This window comes from Sinocyclocheilus rhinocerous, unplaced genomic scaffold (assembly GCF_001515625.1).
Source record: "Sinocyclocheilus rhinocerous isolate Xijiao unplaced genomic scaffold, SAMN03320098_v1.1 scaffold429, whole genome shotgun sequence".
Classification (NCBI taxonomy): Eukaryota; Metazoa; Chordata; class Actinopteri; order Cypriniformes; family Cyprinidae; genus Sinocyclocheilus; species Sinocyclocheilus rhinocerous.
The window spans coordinates 280,093-298,362 of NW_015665829.1; the positions used below are offsets into that span (position 1 = coordinate 280,093).

An 18,270-nucleotide genomic window follows, 5' to 3' on the forward strand; every position below is an offset into this window, starting at 1 on the left:
AACTATAGACAGAGACAATTGCCAGGTACCTCACTGGAGATGAACAGAGTGCAGTGTGTGTGTGTGGGGGGGGGGTGAGCTGAGCTGTGACCTATATGCAGGCACCATTCTGTGAAGAGGCCCACTCTCACCATACCGCCCAGCAGAGAGTGTTACCTCAGACAACAACACACAGACAGACATACGGGGTGCTATAAGTGACAGCGGGGTATTTTTATAGGACTGGTGAGGCAGACGGAGTCACCTTACATAGACTATAACTAAGAACTCAGCCTCACATACACCAGGAGCTGAGGGCCTGGGAACAAACCCTCTCACACAACAGCCACTCTCACCGATACCCACCCACCCACAGTCACAGTCCTCTTTACCACTGGTCCTCTTTCAAACACAAGAGCCACACAAACTCTGACCCATTTTTCTGCTTCACTTTTTATATTGGTAATCTATGTTCAACTGCAGCATGTTAACCAAAATTAAACTTCACAAGTGACTGAATTTAAACACTTTTTATGGGCAGCAGACAGGTTGTGCGAAAAGTGCTCTTCACCTGAACCACACACACACACACACACACGTTATTTAATTTCACAGCTGATTCTAAAACAGCCTCATGCTAGCATGCTAAGCTAATAAACTGACATTCTAATAAACACAAATGCATTGCATACATAAATGCTGTGTTTTAAAACAAAATGTGTAAAATGAAAAGTCTCTGCAGATAAATGCACAGAAGAAAAAACGTGCATACACTGCTGAGACTAATTTTAGCCAAAATGGGATCTCAAAGCACTATAATTTAGCTTCAAGTCAGAAGCACGTCTATGATGTCTAAAATATTGCCCAGGCAGGCAGCTCACTAGAGTTTGTAATAGATCTATGGTGTTTTGAACCTTTAAATCTGTCTGAGGAACAAAATAGACACTCATACTGGCAGCTTAGCAGGTCATAGCTCTGAAATGAAACTCAGATCTGTGATGCAGAGCACAGCATAGAGACACAACCATCAACCACTGTAGAGCCAACCTCGGCAGCATTAAAACCCAAAACACATCACGTATTAAGCCTTCCTCTTTTCTTTCCCAGCAGTGTGGCTCTGTGTTCAGTGTACAGGCAAACATTGTCATCACGCTTGAAATTCTGGCACATTCTCTGGCAGCTCAGCGGTGAGCCCTCTATGCTCTCTCTAAACACTTCATTACCTGAGGAAATGGCACATCTGCCAGTCTGAGTGAATATAGTGAATAAAAGAAGTTTGACACATACAAATGACAAATCCCAAAGGAAACACAATAACGTTAACATGCTGATAAGCTTTATGACTGCCATTATCAAAGCAGTAGGTGCGTCTATCACATCCCTTACCTTGTATATACATTTGTGCTGGTCACTGAGAACACCTTCATCTTCTGCCTCCTCAACTGCCTCATCAATGTCCACTTTTTCCCCCTTCTTTTCTTGAGCAAACAGTCTGCGGCGGCCGGCCTGCCGCTGGTTATCTGGCTCTTTGTTGTGATTGCGAAAGCCATTGCGGTGGTTGAGGCCGGTGAGCCCATTCTTGGGTTCGTAACGGGGAAGAGCCAGAGTCCGCTGGCCGATATCCGAGTGGCCCTCCAGGGGTCCCCGCTTGCGTTCCAGAGCTTCCTTTTCTGCCAGCACCTCCTGCTCCAGTTGCCGGTGCTCCTCGGGAGAGAGCAGGTCATAAGAGAGCAGGTACTGGAGGTAGGCCTCCTGGAGCTTGGCCAGACGGTCCTGTGCTGATTTGGGAATGCGAAGCAGGTCGGCCAACCGGCTCCATTTTTTCAGGTCCATCACCTGCTGCATTCCACCCATGTCGCAGACCAGCTCAGAAAAACGAGCCAGATCTACTTCACAGCCACCTGAAGGGGTGACAATGAGAGGGAAGAGATTATTGTGAATGTTTAATGCACTGTACATTAGGAAAGTATATTGAAAGTTAATGTATCGTTTCCAAACATAACTCAACTAAACCACTGCAACTAGGACACACTGCACCATCTGCTGCCAAATGAGTATTGACAGCTCCAGAATTACAATTCATTACATTTCGCAGCTCATTAATTCTCTAAACATGCTAGCAGAGAAATGGTGTGGCATCTTTATTTGTCTTTTGAAACACAACAAACCATAAAGACTGGAGAAAGTGAGCTAAGGAACTGAGGGAGAGTGAGCACCAACACAGGTCAATGACCAAGAGTTTAAAACTCTCGTAGGAATTATTGCAGCATACCGGCGGCATTCCAACAGGCTCAATAAACATTTATTTCAACCATATATTCTGACTGGGTCCTCAAACAGCACACAGGATTCTGAAGTAAAGCAATGGTGCAGGGCTGCTTTAAAACCTCATAAACTTGTAACTGTGCTCGACAAGTTCTGGAGAAATGGGTGATTGGTTCGACATATGGTTTCCCAACTCCTGGCAGACAAGAGACTTGACAACATAAGTTAAGAATGGACCATGAGGCTATTCACTGGTCGGTTTACATACAAATTGTCTCTCACCCCTTTATTCACTTAAGAAAAATGTTGACAGGCTGATATGCAATTACATTTACACATGCACAGGGCAACAGAGCTACAGTAATTGCTGCAATCGTAACTGAAGCGCAGAAATGGGCAATGGCGCTCCTGAAGGGCCACTGTTCGCAAACATACGAAGCCCACACCAGTCTAAAATTTATCCTGAGAAGTTATCTTGTTTAGATTGTTCAGATAGGTTTGATTAGAGTTGGAGCTAAAATCTGCAGCGCATTGACCCCTCCAGAAGAAGAGTTGCCCTAGCCCCTATAACAGGGTTCCTCAAATCCAACCCTGGAGGGTGACAGCCCTGCAGAGCTTAACTCCAATCCCAAACAAAAATACTGGAGCAAGCTAAATAAGGTCTTCAGAGTTATTAGAAAATTGCAGGTAGGAAAGTTTGCGCTAATACAGTGGACCTGTAGATTTAAGAAATTCTGCCCTATACCAACAAAAGCAGTTGTAATCATAAAGTTTTAAGTGGACTCACCTATAAGTGGTGGCTCGTCCATTGAGATGCCCTGAGATTTGAGGTGCTTCTTAATGCAGGCCAGTTTCTGAACATTGGGGCCCCAGCGCCGACCCAGCTTGTGGATGCGCTGAACCTGTGTCACAAAACGCATGTCATCATTGAGTTTGCACTCTGGCCTCCAGTCAGGAGGAGGCGACACTCTGCACAGTCCAGACGAATCTGCCCGTTCCCGAACTGAGTCAAGGTACACCAAAGGGTCCTGAAACTCCCTGGAGCTGGGCTTGAAAATGGGCACCTCCCCCAGGGGCGCCCACCCTGCCCTTCTCCTCTCCCTGTCTCTGTCCGGCCGTGGTGGAGGCATGTGTGTGGGCTCTGCTGGTTTGAAGGATTTGCTGGTTGAGGTAGTGGATGTGGTCCGGTTGAGGGCCGGGTTAGTTTGGACCCTCTGCTGTGCTTGTCTGATGAACATCAGTTTGCCAGCAGAGGCGCGTTTGGGCCGCTGACGTGCTGGCTCAGGGGTAGCGGGATTCTGGGGCATGGTTGGGGAGGTGGGAGCAGCAGGGGGAGATGGAGGAGGGGCAGGACCCATTTTCTGAGTAGGGAAGGCGGCCATTTCAGTGATACTATGTGCAATAGTGAAGGCGTTAGGGGGCTTGAACTGACCCAGGGCCTTCTTGCTGCGAGTTTCCAGTGGGCTAGTCTGCAGTTTAGCTTTCTTAACCTCAGAAACAGGCAGCTTAGTCTTAACCTTGTCACTCTCAGTTCTAGCTCCAAGCATCGTAATGGCGTCACTTCTGCGTTTAGAGTTCCGCAGTCCCTGCCGCACTTGCCGGCCATCTTCCTCCTCTTCCCTGGCACTGTGGCGTCCATTAAGCCTGCCATTAGGCCGGCCCCCATTACTCATCTTATGCACCCCGTTCGATAATAGCACCTGTTTGCGGGTTTTTGCATTGATACTTTGGGCTTTTCCTGAGTGAGAGAGCTGGGGCCGGCCACGGCCGTTGCTGGTTGGATGATGAGAATGATGGTGGTGGTTGTTGCTGTAAGCATGAAGGCCAGCAGAAGCAGCGTGCTTGCTGTGGTCGAGTTTGGCTTTCTTAACCAGTTCTCGTTTTGCTTTGGTGTAGGTGACGTGGCCCTTGGTCACGGTGGCTGTGTACTTCACAGTTTTGGACGGCAGACGGAAGTCTTTCGACTTTTTGGCACCGGCCGTATGCTTGCCGACTGATGATGCCCGTGTGAGTCCATTTACTTTCGAGACCTAAAGTGAACAGAAAATATCATCATGTTACATAAAGTGGATCAATGCAACTTACTAAGGAACGGTGAGAATTCTCAAACAGTCCCCTCAATCCTGACGGCAAAGAATAATCTACTAATGACTATTTGCATACTGAGTCAGTCACAGTGCATGTCTCGGCTCACACAATAACACAGACCACAACAGAGTTACAAAAACCCCAAACCAGAGAAAACAGCAGGGAAGAAAGAGGGAGGGGAAGTGTACTAGATAGAGGGAGAGAAGAGAGAGAGAAATGTTTTATTCAGTGCCAACAGCTGCAAAAAAATCCTTAGAAGTAAAGTTTAATCATAAAATTCCATTCAAGTACCAATTCATAGTTGGCTTTATACAGCATAGTACACTAAAGTTTTTCAAATTTGGCTTTAATGCCCCAAATAAAAGGAGCTGTGCTTTCAGCTGATCTGAGGCCTCCAATATACTTCACAGCAGAGCAGATGCAGCTTGAGTTACGCCCGGCCTCTCATTGTTTAACAGCCGCCATGGGAATAAGACTATGCCAGGCTACAAACACATTCAGCCTCGACTTCTCTCTTCACATTGTTTTCTTTGGCTCTGTTTTTCTGGTAAGGCATAAAGGATTTGATTTCCTATGTGTGTGATCTCACAGAGCCAAGAAAAGAAGATGCAGCCGGAGGGTTTTAGTGGGCTAAAACTCCAGGTGAAATAATCATGATGTGCTTCCTGACATTAGTAGTCTCTCATTGCACAGGAAGGATGAGTCCTGACATTTGGCTTAAATTCCTCGACAAGCCTTTAATCAAAACAATGCAATAGCATATGGATGATGCAGTCAGGTATACAAACTTTTCTTTGCACATTTGTGGTGAATAGTTTATAATAGTATATATGGCAACCAACAATGTCAAAAGCTCTATGCTGGGTTCCTAACTCATTTCAACTAAAGGAAAAGTTAGAAGCTAAGAAAAAGTGACGATATAAATGAAATATATAATGATATAAATGAAATTTTTTCTTTTATCTCTTTATCTTTTTGTGTACTGCAGGAAATTATGTTTCAGTTCCTAATAAAGTTACTGCCATATAATTATATTTTTACTTGCATTTGGCTTTTGACAAGTGCTAGCTGCAGAGAGTTTTTCCACCAAACAAAAGAAAACAAAGAATTGCTCAATTAAAAATGGTGCTTTTGTCAAAATGTGAATTATCACACCTGATATAAAGGGGTTGGTTTAATTGTGCTGATTTGATTTTTGTGTGAAGCCTCTTATGATGAATTCATGCTCTGTGAATAGGTCTTTACATGTTGTGCCACACCCTCTCACATCCCTCCCACTTTATTTCTCCCTCTTTAAAGTCTCCAGATGCATTTAAATAAAAACGTCCAGACTGCGGTGATCTCTGGGCCAGAGGTTCGCTGACGGACAGATGAGGAGATTGCTGAGTGTTTTTGAAGTAAGACATCAGCTGTATTGTATTCCTATCAGGTGCAGCAAAACAACAAAGAGAGGCTATTAAAAGATAAGGGGGACTGAAATTTGACCTCCTTCATCAATCGCTTCCCCTTGTCGTCGCTTAAAAAAAGGGCAGGAGGGAGACGGGGAGAATATAAAAGAAAGCGACAGACTCCAGCCCCAGAGGCAGGCATGATGGATGCTCTCTGCAGGTAGAGTAAGCAAATGTAGCATGATGTCAGCTGCGGCCACGTCTATGTAGCCCCCCGTCATCATACCCGCGCCCTTTTGAAATAACACGTCAGTGGTCTACGGCATGCCCCATCCCATCTGCAGGGCTCTGAGAGTGCAGAATGTGATTGTAATGATAATCCCACTCAGCATAACGTGCCGGATGCTGAGTAGAGCTTGCGCGGCGACTGCGCTGCAGAAATCCCACGTCTGGCTCTGTGTAATGAGCGCTGCGACCACTAGAGGGCTCACTGATCCCAGAACACTGCCCCAGGGTGCAGATGAGCCCTGCTGCACGCTGCCAGCTATTATTTAGACTGCCTGAAAATGTGGAAGAGAGAGAGAAACCACATAGGCAAGAGAACACAGGTCACTGACATGTCCCCGTGGGCAACCTCTTGAAACCAGGGGAAACAGAGAGCAGGCTGGAGGAAACAAGGAAGGAAGTAAGCAGGGCCGGATTTACCACTTTTCGTGACATAGGCAAAACAAATTTTTGGGCCCCCCTTCCCTATTAATATAATAGGCCTAATATTACCACCCAAGCAAACAAAAATATTTCTTAATCAGTGGAAACCGTTACAGTGTTTTCTATCGCAATAAGCATTTGCGTTCAAAGAGTGCATTATTTCTCTAATAAATTTAACGGCCTGGAGTCACAATCACACATCAATTGTTCAGATAATTTGTTTCAAGACATTTGACATGTTTCTGTCCTGAAGTGTGTTGAACTAGCTAATTTTTTACGCACCTCATCCCAAACCTTCCGTTGCAAACCTACCAGTTTGCATATAAACACCAGAGAGGCACTGATGATGCAATCAACAGTATAGTGCACCTAGTGACTAAACATCTTGAGAATCCTAAGGCCTATGCCAGACTGTTGTTTGTAGATTTTACTTCAGCCTTTAACACTCTGCAGCCTCATGTTCTCTTGAAAACACTGCAGCGGATGAATGTCAACCCCTTTATTATTAAGTGGTTCCAATCATTTCTGACTAATCGTAGTCAGCAGGTCAGGGTGAATAGGACGTTGTCTGAACCTTTGACCATCAGCACTGGCGCTCCTCAGGGGTGTGTTAGTTCCCCAGTACTGTTCACACTGTACACTAATGAATGTACATGTAGTACTGCTAACAATTACATGATTAAGTTCTCTGATGATACAGTTATCCTGGGTCTCATGTTAGATACATCAGATTCTGTTGCATATAAACATGAGGTTCAGAACTTTGTTCAGTGGTGCGACAAACATTCTCTCATCATCAACACTAAGAAAACAGTGGAGATGGTGTTTGATCCCAAATCCATTGGAGACCACTTACCAGTGGCCATCAATGACCAGAACATAGTCCAGGTTGATTCCTACAGATATCTGGGCATACACATTGATAACAAGCTGACATGGAGTGTCCAAGTAGAAAACATTTGTACTAAGGTTCAGCAGCGACTACACTTTTTACGTAGGCTGAGGGTCTTTGGTGTTAACCAGAGAGTGTTGCTTCTCTTCTATCATGCTGTAATTGAGAGCCTTCTGCGGTATGGCATCTCTGCCTGGTTTGGCAATCTCAGTGTACAGCTGAAAGCACAGATTACACGGTTAACACAGAGAGCCATGAAAATCATGGGAGTTAAGCAGCATCCCACACTTCAGGCTGTCTTTGCTGAAACCATCATCAGACAGGCCCGGAAAATTATTTCAGATCCCACCCATGTCCTCCACCCTGAGTATCAGCTTCTTCCCTCAGGAAGACGCTTTAGACTTCCCCAGTGCAGGCTTAACCACTTTAAGAATTCATTTGTCCCTCTGTCCATCAAAGCTTTAAATGACAAGTCAGCCGGAGGTTTGCCCCCATAACGGTGTTTTAATTGTAACGATATTCATGTATTTTTTTTATTTTTTATTGTATCTTATTATTATGACGATTACAGGTGTGTTGTATGATGTAGTGTGCAACTGGTTGGTTGATAGCAGTTTGTGTATGTGTTGTGTATGTGTTACTTATTTAAGCAGCAGTCACTGGATACATAAAAAGGTTGAAGACATGGAAATAGTGTCATTTTTACCCTATTGTTGGTTATATTTATTTGCTCAATGTCTTCTGGGGTTTTTGGTTCTTTAACTGTTGTAGATATCCCATAGTATAACAAAAATATTATATATCTCTTCAATGTGTTTGGGCCCCCCTGGATGAGCGAGCATAGGCACGTGCCTAGAATGCCTATGCGTAAATCCGGCCCTGGAAGTAAGGAAAGAGAATGAAAGGAAGGATGGAAGTTAAAAGCCGGCTGGCCAAAGACGTGCGGTTAAATCGGCTTAACAGCCAGGAATAAAAATACGAGAATACACACAGACAGAGGCCAGGCCAGCTCTCTGAAGTGGATCGTGGTCGCATGTGAGCATGAGGGAGGACAGATGACATCATGTGTTGCTATAGGCCAGCTGCAGCATAGCAAAAGATTTAACTGAGAACATCTGCAGAGCTGCAGCCCGCACCACACACACACACACACACAGTACATGTCTACCTATGTATTAAACCAATGCTCTAAAACTGTCTCTCTCTATTTAAATTTAAATTTAGCACAAATTAGCAGAGCAAATTAGTTAAAATAAATAACACAAAGGAAGAGAAAATAAAATAAAAAATAAAATGTAGGTTTGCTTCCTTTTTATGTTTTACAGTAAATATTATTTATTTATTTAAAGGGAGAAGGGGGGTTCAACCCACTTTCTTTTTGAAAACAAACACAGCCAAGTACCCACCCCTTAAAAGAACAAGAAAACTTCAAAGACAAAGACAAAATATCAAAAAGACTCATTTATAACTGCAATGGATACAATGAAACAAATAAATATACCATAACTCGAGATAACAATGAACATACAGTCCAATAATAATGCTGCTGAACCTGATCTTGCACCTGTTGTAAGCAGCATGAGATCTCTCTTCTTCCCAGATCATGTTATTCTACACAAACGCTCATAAAAAATAAATAAAATGAATAAAGTCCAATTAAACAATGAAGTATAAACCCTTATTCAGCTCATGTGCAATATGTTATGCTCACGCCAGAGCTCTTCAACACATTAACACCCTTCAGAAAATTAGCTTTTAGAGAGAGAGAGAGAGAGAGAGAGAGAGAGAGGTCAACAGCTGTCTAATAGATTCTCACAGTATTGTGGATTATGCTGCATCTATCAGCGCTGTTTATTGTTTTAAGTATAGCAGATGAGTGGCAATGTGTTTATGTGTGTGTCAGCATAATAACAGACTTTATCTGACTCAAGGGTTTAATGTTGGGTCAGTCATTGCGGTTAAAATGTTAAACCGCCACTTACAGGTGCCACTGCTTCATGCTGACTCATCAGAAAGATTAAAACAAGAGTTCTCAAGCTAAGCCCACACTTCTCATTTTGTATAAAAAAGTCTTAGCAAATTTTACAAGAAGATTTGTACAGTTTGTACGGGAACATTTAAAAAATATCTTCTTTTGTATTTCACACAAAGAAGAAAGTCATACAGGTTTGGAATGGGGGTGAGTAGTTGAATTTTCATATTTGAGTGAACTATCACTTTCATCTTTTACTTTTTTTTTTTTTTTGAGCTCATCTTTGCCTCTGGATCATGTTACAGTCTATATTTTAAACACATGAAGCTGCATGATTTATTTTTTAGATATCTAACTTGTACAACCCCAAGGCTGAGAATCTCAAGATTAGAGTGTCAATGACATAAAAAAGAGAGAAAGAAAGAGAGAAACTGAGGATGAGTTGAGGTGATCTGTCTCTCCCTGGTCTCTGAGGTTCATTGTTCACTTAATTAATCAGTTTTGTGGCACTCAAAGACGACAGGCTCATTACTACCGGAGATGGTGGTGGTCTGATTGTCTGTAAGCCACATCGGGATGGATGTTCCCTCCTAACTGGCAGATCCAGTATAATTCTCACTGTGTAATATGTCTTCATGTGGCCAATCACTGCACTCTATGACCCACCTTCCCATGATCCCTGCTCATACTGACACAGAGATGGACATGAAGGGTTGTACCTGCTTGCGGAGTTCCTCTGCGGCTCGTCTATAGTTGTGGCCATTGGTGTTTCGGCTCTTGGCCGTGGCCGCAGTGTGCTTGTGGGAGATCTCACCAGATGCATCACATCCCTCGCTGCGATCTCTTCCCGCAGATGACTCTCTGCCTCTGGATCTGGGAGTGAGCTCTTTGTCCTTGTGTACCTTAAGGCCATTCAACACTGCAGGAAAAAAAACACAGGGTTAGTAAATTACACAAAATATTATATTTTAATTGCAAAGATAAATCAAAATATTGCATTGCATTTTCTTGTCAGTTACATTTTTATTCAATTCTTGCATCCTATATAGCATGTTTCAAATCATATTTTTTTATAATCCTATTTGCAGTGGATTTTTAGTGTGGAAACATAGCGTGTTTTGGTATGATATTGTGCACGACCCACTGCACTATGCAAGAGGACTGGTTTATAACTGTTATCGAATGCAGTGTCAAAACAATTTTGACAAGACTGCTGTTCTGCCTTACATCATACTTATGTACTTTACTGTTGCCAGTGCACTGATTTCGTACTTAAAAGCACGCAAACTGGCATAGCCTTTGGATCAAGTTGCTTCTAGCTACTAGTCTAAATGTATATAATGAGGTACATCATGAGTTCTTGTTCATTGGTCCATGATAACCAAAATAACATGAGAGAGTTGCTGTGTTTATAATATGCTTACTACTGCTGCACTATATAGTATGTATACTGTGCACAGTATTGAAGTTTTCTGTAAGCCTATAATACTTGGGTGACCTGCTAGATTTGCACACTGTATGCATGTACTACAGTATCCCATGATGCAATGCACTCAAACTGAGTCAAACTGAAAACATTCTATTTGTAGTGTGAAGGATGAACCAGATGGATGACTAAAATATGGGATTGATAAAGCTAAATAAACATTCGGCACTTTGATGCCATGTGACGACAAAATAGCATACTACTGTTGTACACATTTATCATGAGTGCAATGCCAAAAAATGCACAGTCTACAGCTGCAACAGAAACAAAACCATTACAGAGAAAGAGCTCTGACAGACGTGAGTGACAGAAAGTGACAAAAGTATAAACTATTAGAGAGAAATAAATTCCACTGCAAAAAAATAAAAAATAAACATGCACAGACAAAAAACAACTGTCAGCACTTTTGCACTTATAAGTCCTGAGCAAGTTAAAATCAAATGCAGACTAAACTATTTACATTTATCAAAGCAAAAAGCAAAATGCAAAACAAAACAAAACAACTTAAACAAAAGATCAAAAGATCAAAAGCCAAACCAAACAAAACATAAAATAAAACAATAAAAACAACAAAACAAAACCAAGAACAACACAAAACAAAAACGAAAAATAAATAAATAAATAAATAAAAATAATAATAATTAAAAAAACAACAAAAACAAAACACCTCGCTCCCTTTCATCTGTGAGTTTGTTTTGAGTTAGTTTTTAATGCATTAGTACATGTACTTTCTCTACAGATAATGCTGAAAAAAATTTCTGCGTTTTTGGACAGGGTAGTCTGTCTGTTATCAGGCCCTCTGGACGGCTCTAATTAACACATAATCAAACTGCTCTCTGTATTTATGACTGCTCACTTTAATTTTACAGTGTTTAAATATCAACAGGCAGCAGAGCGTGTCAGCGAGGGAGAAACGGATGGGCTTTCGCGTTATAAGGCTTGTGCTTGGAACTGCTACCGACAGCTGAACTCAATAAAAGGTGTTTAATTTAGAAATGTAAACACGCCTCTGGGTTACTGAGGTTCAGCGAATGAAAGCCGAGCACTGTGGTTTCTCTCGCTCTGAGACACACACAGAGAGAGAAAGACTGGAGCATTGCCTGTGCTCCATATTAAAGTGTCACATCTGACATGGGCCAGCTCAGACAACGGGCTGCGTCCAGGCACCGGATAGGTTGAGGATAGGCAGCATGAGAGACAGAGAGAGAGAGAGAGAGCGATGTGGGCCGGGGGCTTTCCTGATCCTGGGACTGTGTGCATTTCACATATCCAACCAGCCGAGGTAGTTGGTAGTCTACATACACAAAACCTCAAGTCTGTTAAGAACAAGGAGCAAATTCCTGAATGTGGGCCAATCTGGAGCAATCCAGATCAATTTAAAGTGACTTATTGCCGGCTGAGAAGTAAAACTGAGCTCATTTATTCAGAGCTGATCAAACAAGAATAGACGAGTAGACATGACAGTCAAGGTGCACCTATGACATACTACTGTCTATATAAGATGATGTGGTGCATACTGATCTTGATTTCTCATGTAGGAGTGTAGTATGCAAACGGGGATTCAGACTAGTCTGTAGGCTTCAAAGAAAAATAAACAACAAAATTGTGTTGGCTAGAGGTCGACCGATTGATCGGCCGGCCGATTTTTGGCATTTTTTAATTCATCGGCATCGGCCGATTGTGCTGCAAATTGGGCTGATTTATAGGCAGGCGCATCTGCGGGCAGTTAAGCGTTGTTGCGGAACGCCGGAGAATCTCTCTCTGGTTGCGTGAGAGACGTACCCTGCAATAATCATTTACGCAAACTCACTTTTATGAGATGAAGGAAAAAAAAAAAAAGCAAAGAAAATCGGCCAAACATATCTGAGAAAAAAAACCGGCATCATATATCGGCCATCGGCTGCCCTGATTTCTAAATATCGGTATCGGCCAGAGAAAAACCCATGTCGGTCAACCTCTAGTGTTGGCTTCACAGCCACAGACCTACAATACATACAGTATAAATGCTTACACAACTAATGTGTGTATCTGTATGTGTTTATATATAGATGCTAGCTTGATGTTCTGATTGCTGCTAAAGACACTTTAACACACTCAATTTGACAGGCGCTTGGCTTTCAATTATCTGCTGATAGACTATTTTTGTTTGATAACATGTTTCATTAACACACGCTCCCACAATACCTTGCTGCCCCTCTTTACACTCACACAGCATCTATTGAGAGTATCAACGAAGTGTTCAAACTGTCTTACAAGGCTGTCTTTCCTTCATTTGTTGTGGGGGTGTGTGAGACGTGTTGCCTGCCGTTACTCGGCACAGCTGTGAGCTGAATGCATAAACACCTTGTTACCGCCTTCCTTACAAAAGTGATAATTGGAGTGGAAAGATGGAAGCGTCACGTCCCACTCCAACACAACATTCCCATCTCCACACAGGAAGCGGCAAGTATCTCTCTTTTTCTCTCTCTCTTCATATGTACAGCTTGCACAAGACATTTACAGTATTGTTCAAAAGTTTGGGGTCAGGAGGATTTTTTAAATGTTTTTGAAAGAAATCTTGCATACTCACAAAGACTGCATTTACTTGAACAAAAATATTGGGAATTAATTTTTTTTTTTTTATATTTGGTGTAATAATGTTAAATATTATTACTATTTAAAAGAACAGTTTTCTATTCTAATATATTTAAAAATTTAATTTTTGGGGTCAGGAGGATTTTTAAAATGTTTTTGAAAGAAATCTTGCATACTCACAAAGACTGCATTTACTTGAACAAAAATATTGGGAATTAATTTTTTTTTTTTAATATTTGGTGTAATAATGTTAAATATTATTACTATTTAAAAGAACAGTTTTCTATTCTAATATATTTAAAAATTTAATTTATTTTTATGATGCAAGGCTGAATTTTCAGCATCATTACTCCTGTCCTCAGTGTCACTAGATCCTTCAGAAATTATTCTAATACGCTGATTTGATGCTCAAGAAACATTTATTACCATTATCAGTGTTGAAAAGTGAGTGCTGCTTAATATTTTTGTGGAAATGGAGATACATTTGGTTTTTCCCGGTTCTTTGATGAATAGAAAGTTTAAAAGAACTGCATTTATTTGAAAAAAGCTATCTTTTATAAATGTATTCACTGTCAATTTATCAATTTATTGCATGCTTGCTGAATGAAAAATTGAATTTCTTTAAAAAAGAAAAAATAAAGAAATCCTACTGAAGCCAGACTTTTAAACAGTGGTGTATACTGACTAGGTAGACTAGGTTAATATAAGGGCTGGACTAATTAATTGCCTTTTATTTGGTATTTTAAGATTATAGGCCATTTTGAGCAATTTACAGAAGTCTTAACTTCAGAGGACACGTTTTCTGTATCAATTTAAATATGAATTTTAAGGCTGCTAATCTATTTATTTATTTTTATTTATTCATCTAATTAAATCACAATTAATTGCATATCAATATTTGCTTAGAGATCTCTAAAATGAAGATAATAATAACGGCACTATTACATGCAATTTATGATAATATTGCATGCTTTTACACAGAAATTACTCATGCAATTAGAAACTATATTATAAAAACAACTGCACAGTTAGTTACAGCCAAACGGTCTCTATTTATTTTTTTTTCACTCTTTGTTCTTACCGAATCCGTTAATCTTGCCAGACAGTTTACCCTTCTTGGGCGTAGACTGGCATGACGTAGATGCCACACTGGGTGGTTTCTCTTCCTCAATTTCATCTTCATCATCCAGATCCTCCTCATCCTGAGAGCAGCCGAAGTAGGCCATGCTACTGGGTAATGCCGGTGAGCCTGAGAGGCGAGAGAGAGACAGAAAGTGTTAAAGGATGCCACAGACCCAGTGCATTTAGTGAGCAGTGGCCAAAGAAAATGGGATAAACCGGCACAACTCTGTAATCTCAGTTTCTATTGCAACCGTAATCCTCTCAAAATCAAGCTGCTGCTCTGGATTACAGACTGTAGCAGCCGTAAGAAGCCTGAGTACATTACATTCCTCTGTTTCTGTGTGTGGAGATTTGGAGCCACGAGTGACTGTGTCTAACTGACGTTTCTCTTCAAGAGAAACTATGTTTTAAAACACACCAGCTGATAACCAGCAGCATACTGCAAGATTACAGCCCCATGTGAGGAGGACCATAATAAACCACTGCTTCTGGATCAGGCAAAGCTTGAAAGCTGAAAAGTTTGGTGCAATACACAAACAAACAAATAATAATAATGGCATGAAACAAAACCAAAACACAAAACCAAATCAAACAAAAAACAAAAAAAATCAAACTAAACAAAATCAAAACAAAACACTGAACTAAATCAAACTAAAACAAGCAAAACCAAATCAAACAAAAACAAATCCAAAACCAAATCAAACAAAAACAAAACCTAATCAAACAAAAACAAAACCAAATCAAACAAAAACAAAGCCAAAACCAAATCAAACAAAAACAAAACCTAATCAAACAAAACCAAAACCAAATCAAACAAAACCAAATCAATCAGTCAGTCAGTCAGTCAGTCAGTCAGTCTGTCTGTCTATCATTTTATTTTTCAATCGCTGTCGGTCTCTCTCTCGCTCTCTCCCTCTAAACACAATTTTAATTAATTCCAATTTATTTAATTAATTATAGAATAATTATTCATGTATTAACCAATGTGTTTAAACCTAGTGCTTAAACCTGCACTACTGCACGTCTGCAATTCGTCCGCACCACACCGGGCAACAATTATCATTATCTAGTGCTGTTCTCCGCCAGTCTCATGAATGAAACATGAGTGTGTCGGCCACGGCCCTGCGAATGTGCTCTCATTAGCTCTCTATTTACGTGAAGTTGCAGCCGGCGCGGCTGCGGTGGTGATGGCACTGCATACATGCAGCATTTGACATGCCACATTAATGCTTATGGTCTGTGTGACAACATTTATAATAGCAATGGAGACAGGTTGACTGTTTACGACTGAATGAAGTACAAACTTAATGAGGTGCTATTAAATGGATGGCTGTAAAAGGGTTGAGAGACAAAAGAAGAAGATCACACTGGAGTGGTGAAATGGTTTCTTGTCTTGTTACTGCTCACTAAAATGGTAACCCTTTATAATAAGGTTTCATTTGTTAACATTAGTTAACTGCATTAATTAACATTAACTTACAGTATAAAATACTTCTAAAGCATTTATTAATTGTAGTTAATATGAATTTCAGCATTTACTAATCAAGACCTGTATCTGTTAATATTATTGCATGGACCTGTACTAACATGAATTAACAATGATCAGTTGAATTTTTATTAACTAACATTAACAAAGACATTAATAAATAAATACTGTAACAAATGCATTGGCCATTGTTTATTAATATTCGTTCATATTAACTAATGTTAACTAATGGGACCTTACTGTAGTGTTACCACTAAAACTAAAACAAAAAATATTCAAAATCATTTATAAAAATAATTTGAAGTTATATAGAAATATTAAAACAAAAATAATACAAATGTTTAAAAAAAAAAAAAAGCCAATAGAAATACAATTAAAATGAAAACAAATATAAAAAGTAAAATATGAAAAAATCTAATACAGAATATTATACTAATACAGAGCATAACAGAGCTAATACATAATAATCACTACATAAAAACAACACTAAAATAATGCCTTTACCTTAAATAAAACATAAAATAATAAAATAAAATAAAACCTTACATGTATTTGGGTTAATACGAATCAATGTAATATTGTTTATGTTAATGCACCCATTACATAAAAATCAACCAATTAAAATAGGATATTAGCCAATATTAGGATTCTTACTGGTAGAATACTGATAAAATGTTGAGGTAAAATATATAAATAATCTGAAATATTTACTATTGATGACCTCATATTCACCTCATACTCCAAGGATTATCAGTCATATAATACGATGTCATTTGCGAGTTCAGAAAGAACTCCTGATAAAGACATGGCTAATGTAAATTCAATTTGCTAACATTTAAAACAGGATTACAGCCTACAAGACTACAGATTCGAAACAAAGCCACTTTGATGGTTACTCCATATGGCACCAGACAAACAAATAGCCTATGACAGGATCAACTTTCAGTCTTAACACAATTCAGTCACAAACAAACAAACCAGGCACCTCAATGGCTGCCATTATCATTACCTCACATTACTCTCATACTGTGGGAGTAAAAGGTCAAAAAGCCAATAGCTCACAGACCTGAAGGTCATCCAGAGTCATGAATGGGGGTGGGAAACCGCTGGGGTTTGTATAATCTGTTTCATACTCCCCCCGAATGAGTCCCCGGTTCAGGCTCTCCCCACCATGAGGTTTTCTGAGTGCCCCAGGGAATGCTGGGTAGGGTGTAGCCCAACTATAGCTCCCGGTCACTGGCGTCAGGGGTGCACAAACCAGATTTTTGATCGCAATCATGCGTTGTCTGTCATGTCTTTTTCCCTCAAAGAAGGGAAGAAATCTAAATCTGTCATCTCCCAGAGAGAAAGAAAATAAAAAACAGACCTTTCCCAATCCCCAATTATGTGTGCTCTCATATTCACAGGCTGACACAGATCATAATTAAAGATGAAGGCATCCATTTCAATTGTCATTTTTAATTCAAGCACAGACATAATTAAAACTGAAGTGTTCTACTCTGGATGCTCTTCTTTTGTCCCGTTTTATAAAGCCAAATAGGTTAAAATTAAAGCTCAAGGAGAACCAATCAAAATCTGACTGAGTAGCAGCTTTTGCTCTGATTGGACGGCTGGTTGCCGTGCGGACTGTTTTGATCAGACACATGGTTAGAGGGAGTGAGAAAGTATCCTCAAAGAGATAGTTCACCCACAAATAAAAATGCTGTCATTTACTCAGCCTCATGTCGTTCCAAACCAAAATGACTTTCTTTCTTCCATGGAACACGGAACAAAAGGTGAGAGCTTTGAAAAACTTTCCCGCTCTTTTCCATAGACTACAAATAAACATACCCTTGTGAGAAAGAAGTGTGCTTAAAGGGTTAGTTCACCCAAAAATGAAAATTAGACTGCGTTTTACTCACCCCCGAGGCATCCTAGGTTTATATGACTTTCTTCTTTCAGACGAATCCAGTCGGAGTTATATAAAAAAATTGTCTTTGATCTTTCAAGCTGTTTCATGGCACTCAACGGGTGTTGCATTCCTTCAGTCCAAAAGACGTGAAATAAAAAGCGCCCTTCCATAATCACTTCTGAGCGGTGCATGCGCAAAGTCGAACTCATACGTCATGCTCCCGGAACTGCTTAGTTTACAACAGTGAGCGCAAGCTAGATTAAAGTGATTATTACGTTTTGAATATGGATATTTTTCTTACAAAAACACAGTGATTCGCTACAGTAGCTTAATTTTCATTTTTGGGTGAACTAACCCTTTAAATGTACTGTGTACTTGTAATGTACTTAAAATCTTAAACGCATAAATAAATAAAAATG

The 18,270-nt window shown here is 40.3% G+C and overlaps 1 protein-coding gene across 1 annotated transcript in view; it reads right to left on the minus strand.

Annotated features, from left to right (window-relative positions):
• LOC107731546 (protein Jumonji-like) overlaps positions 1–18,270 on the minus strand; it is a 116,438-nt gene that overhangs the window by 3,104 nt on the left and 95,064 nt on the right. The window contains exons 5-8 of the mRNA XM_016542662.1: positions 14,434–14,601; positions 10,012–10,211; positions 3,032–4,274; positions 1,366–1,880 (exon numbers count right to left, since the gene is read on the minus strand). Coding sequence (XP_016398148.1) covers positions 1,366–1,880; positions 3,032–4,274; positions 10,012–10,211; positions 14,434–14,601 — 2,126 coding nt within the window. The remainder of the gene's footprint in view (positions 1–1,365; positions 1,881–3,031; positions 4,275–10,011; positions 10,212–14,433; positions 14,602–18,270) is intronic.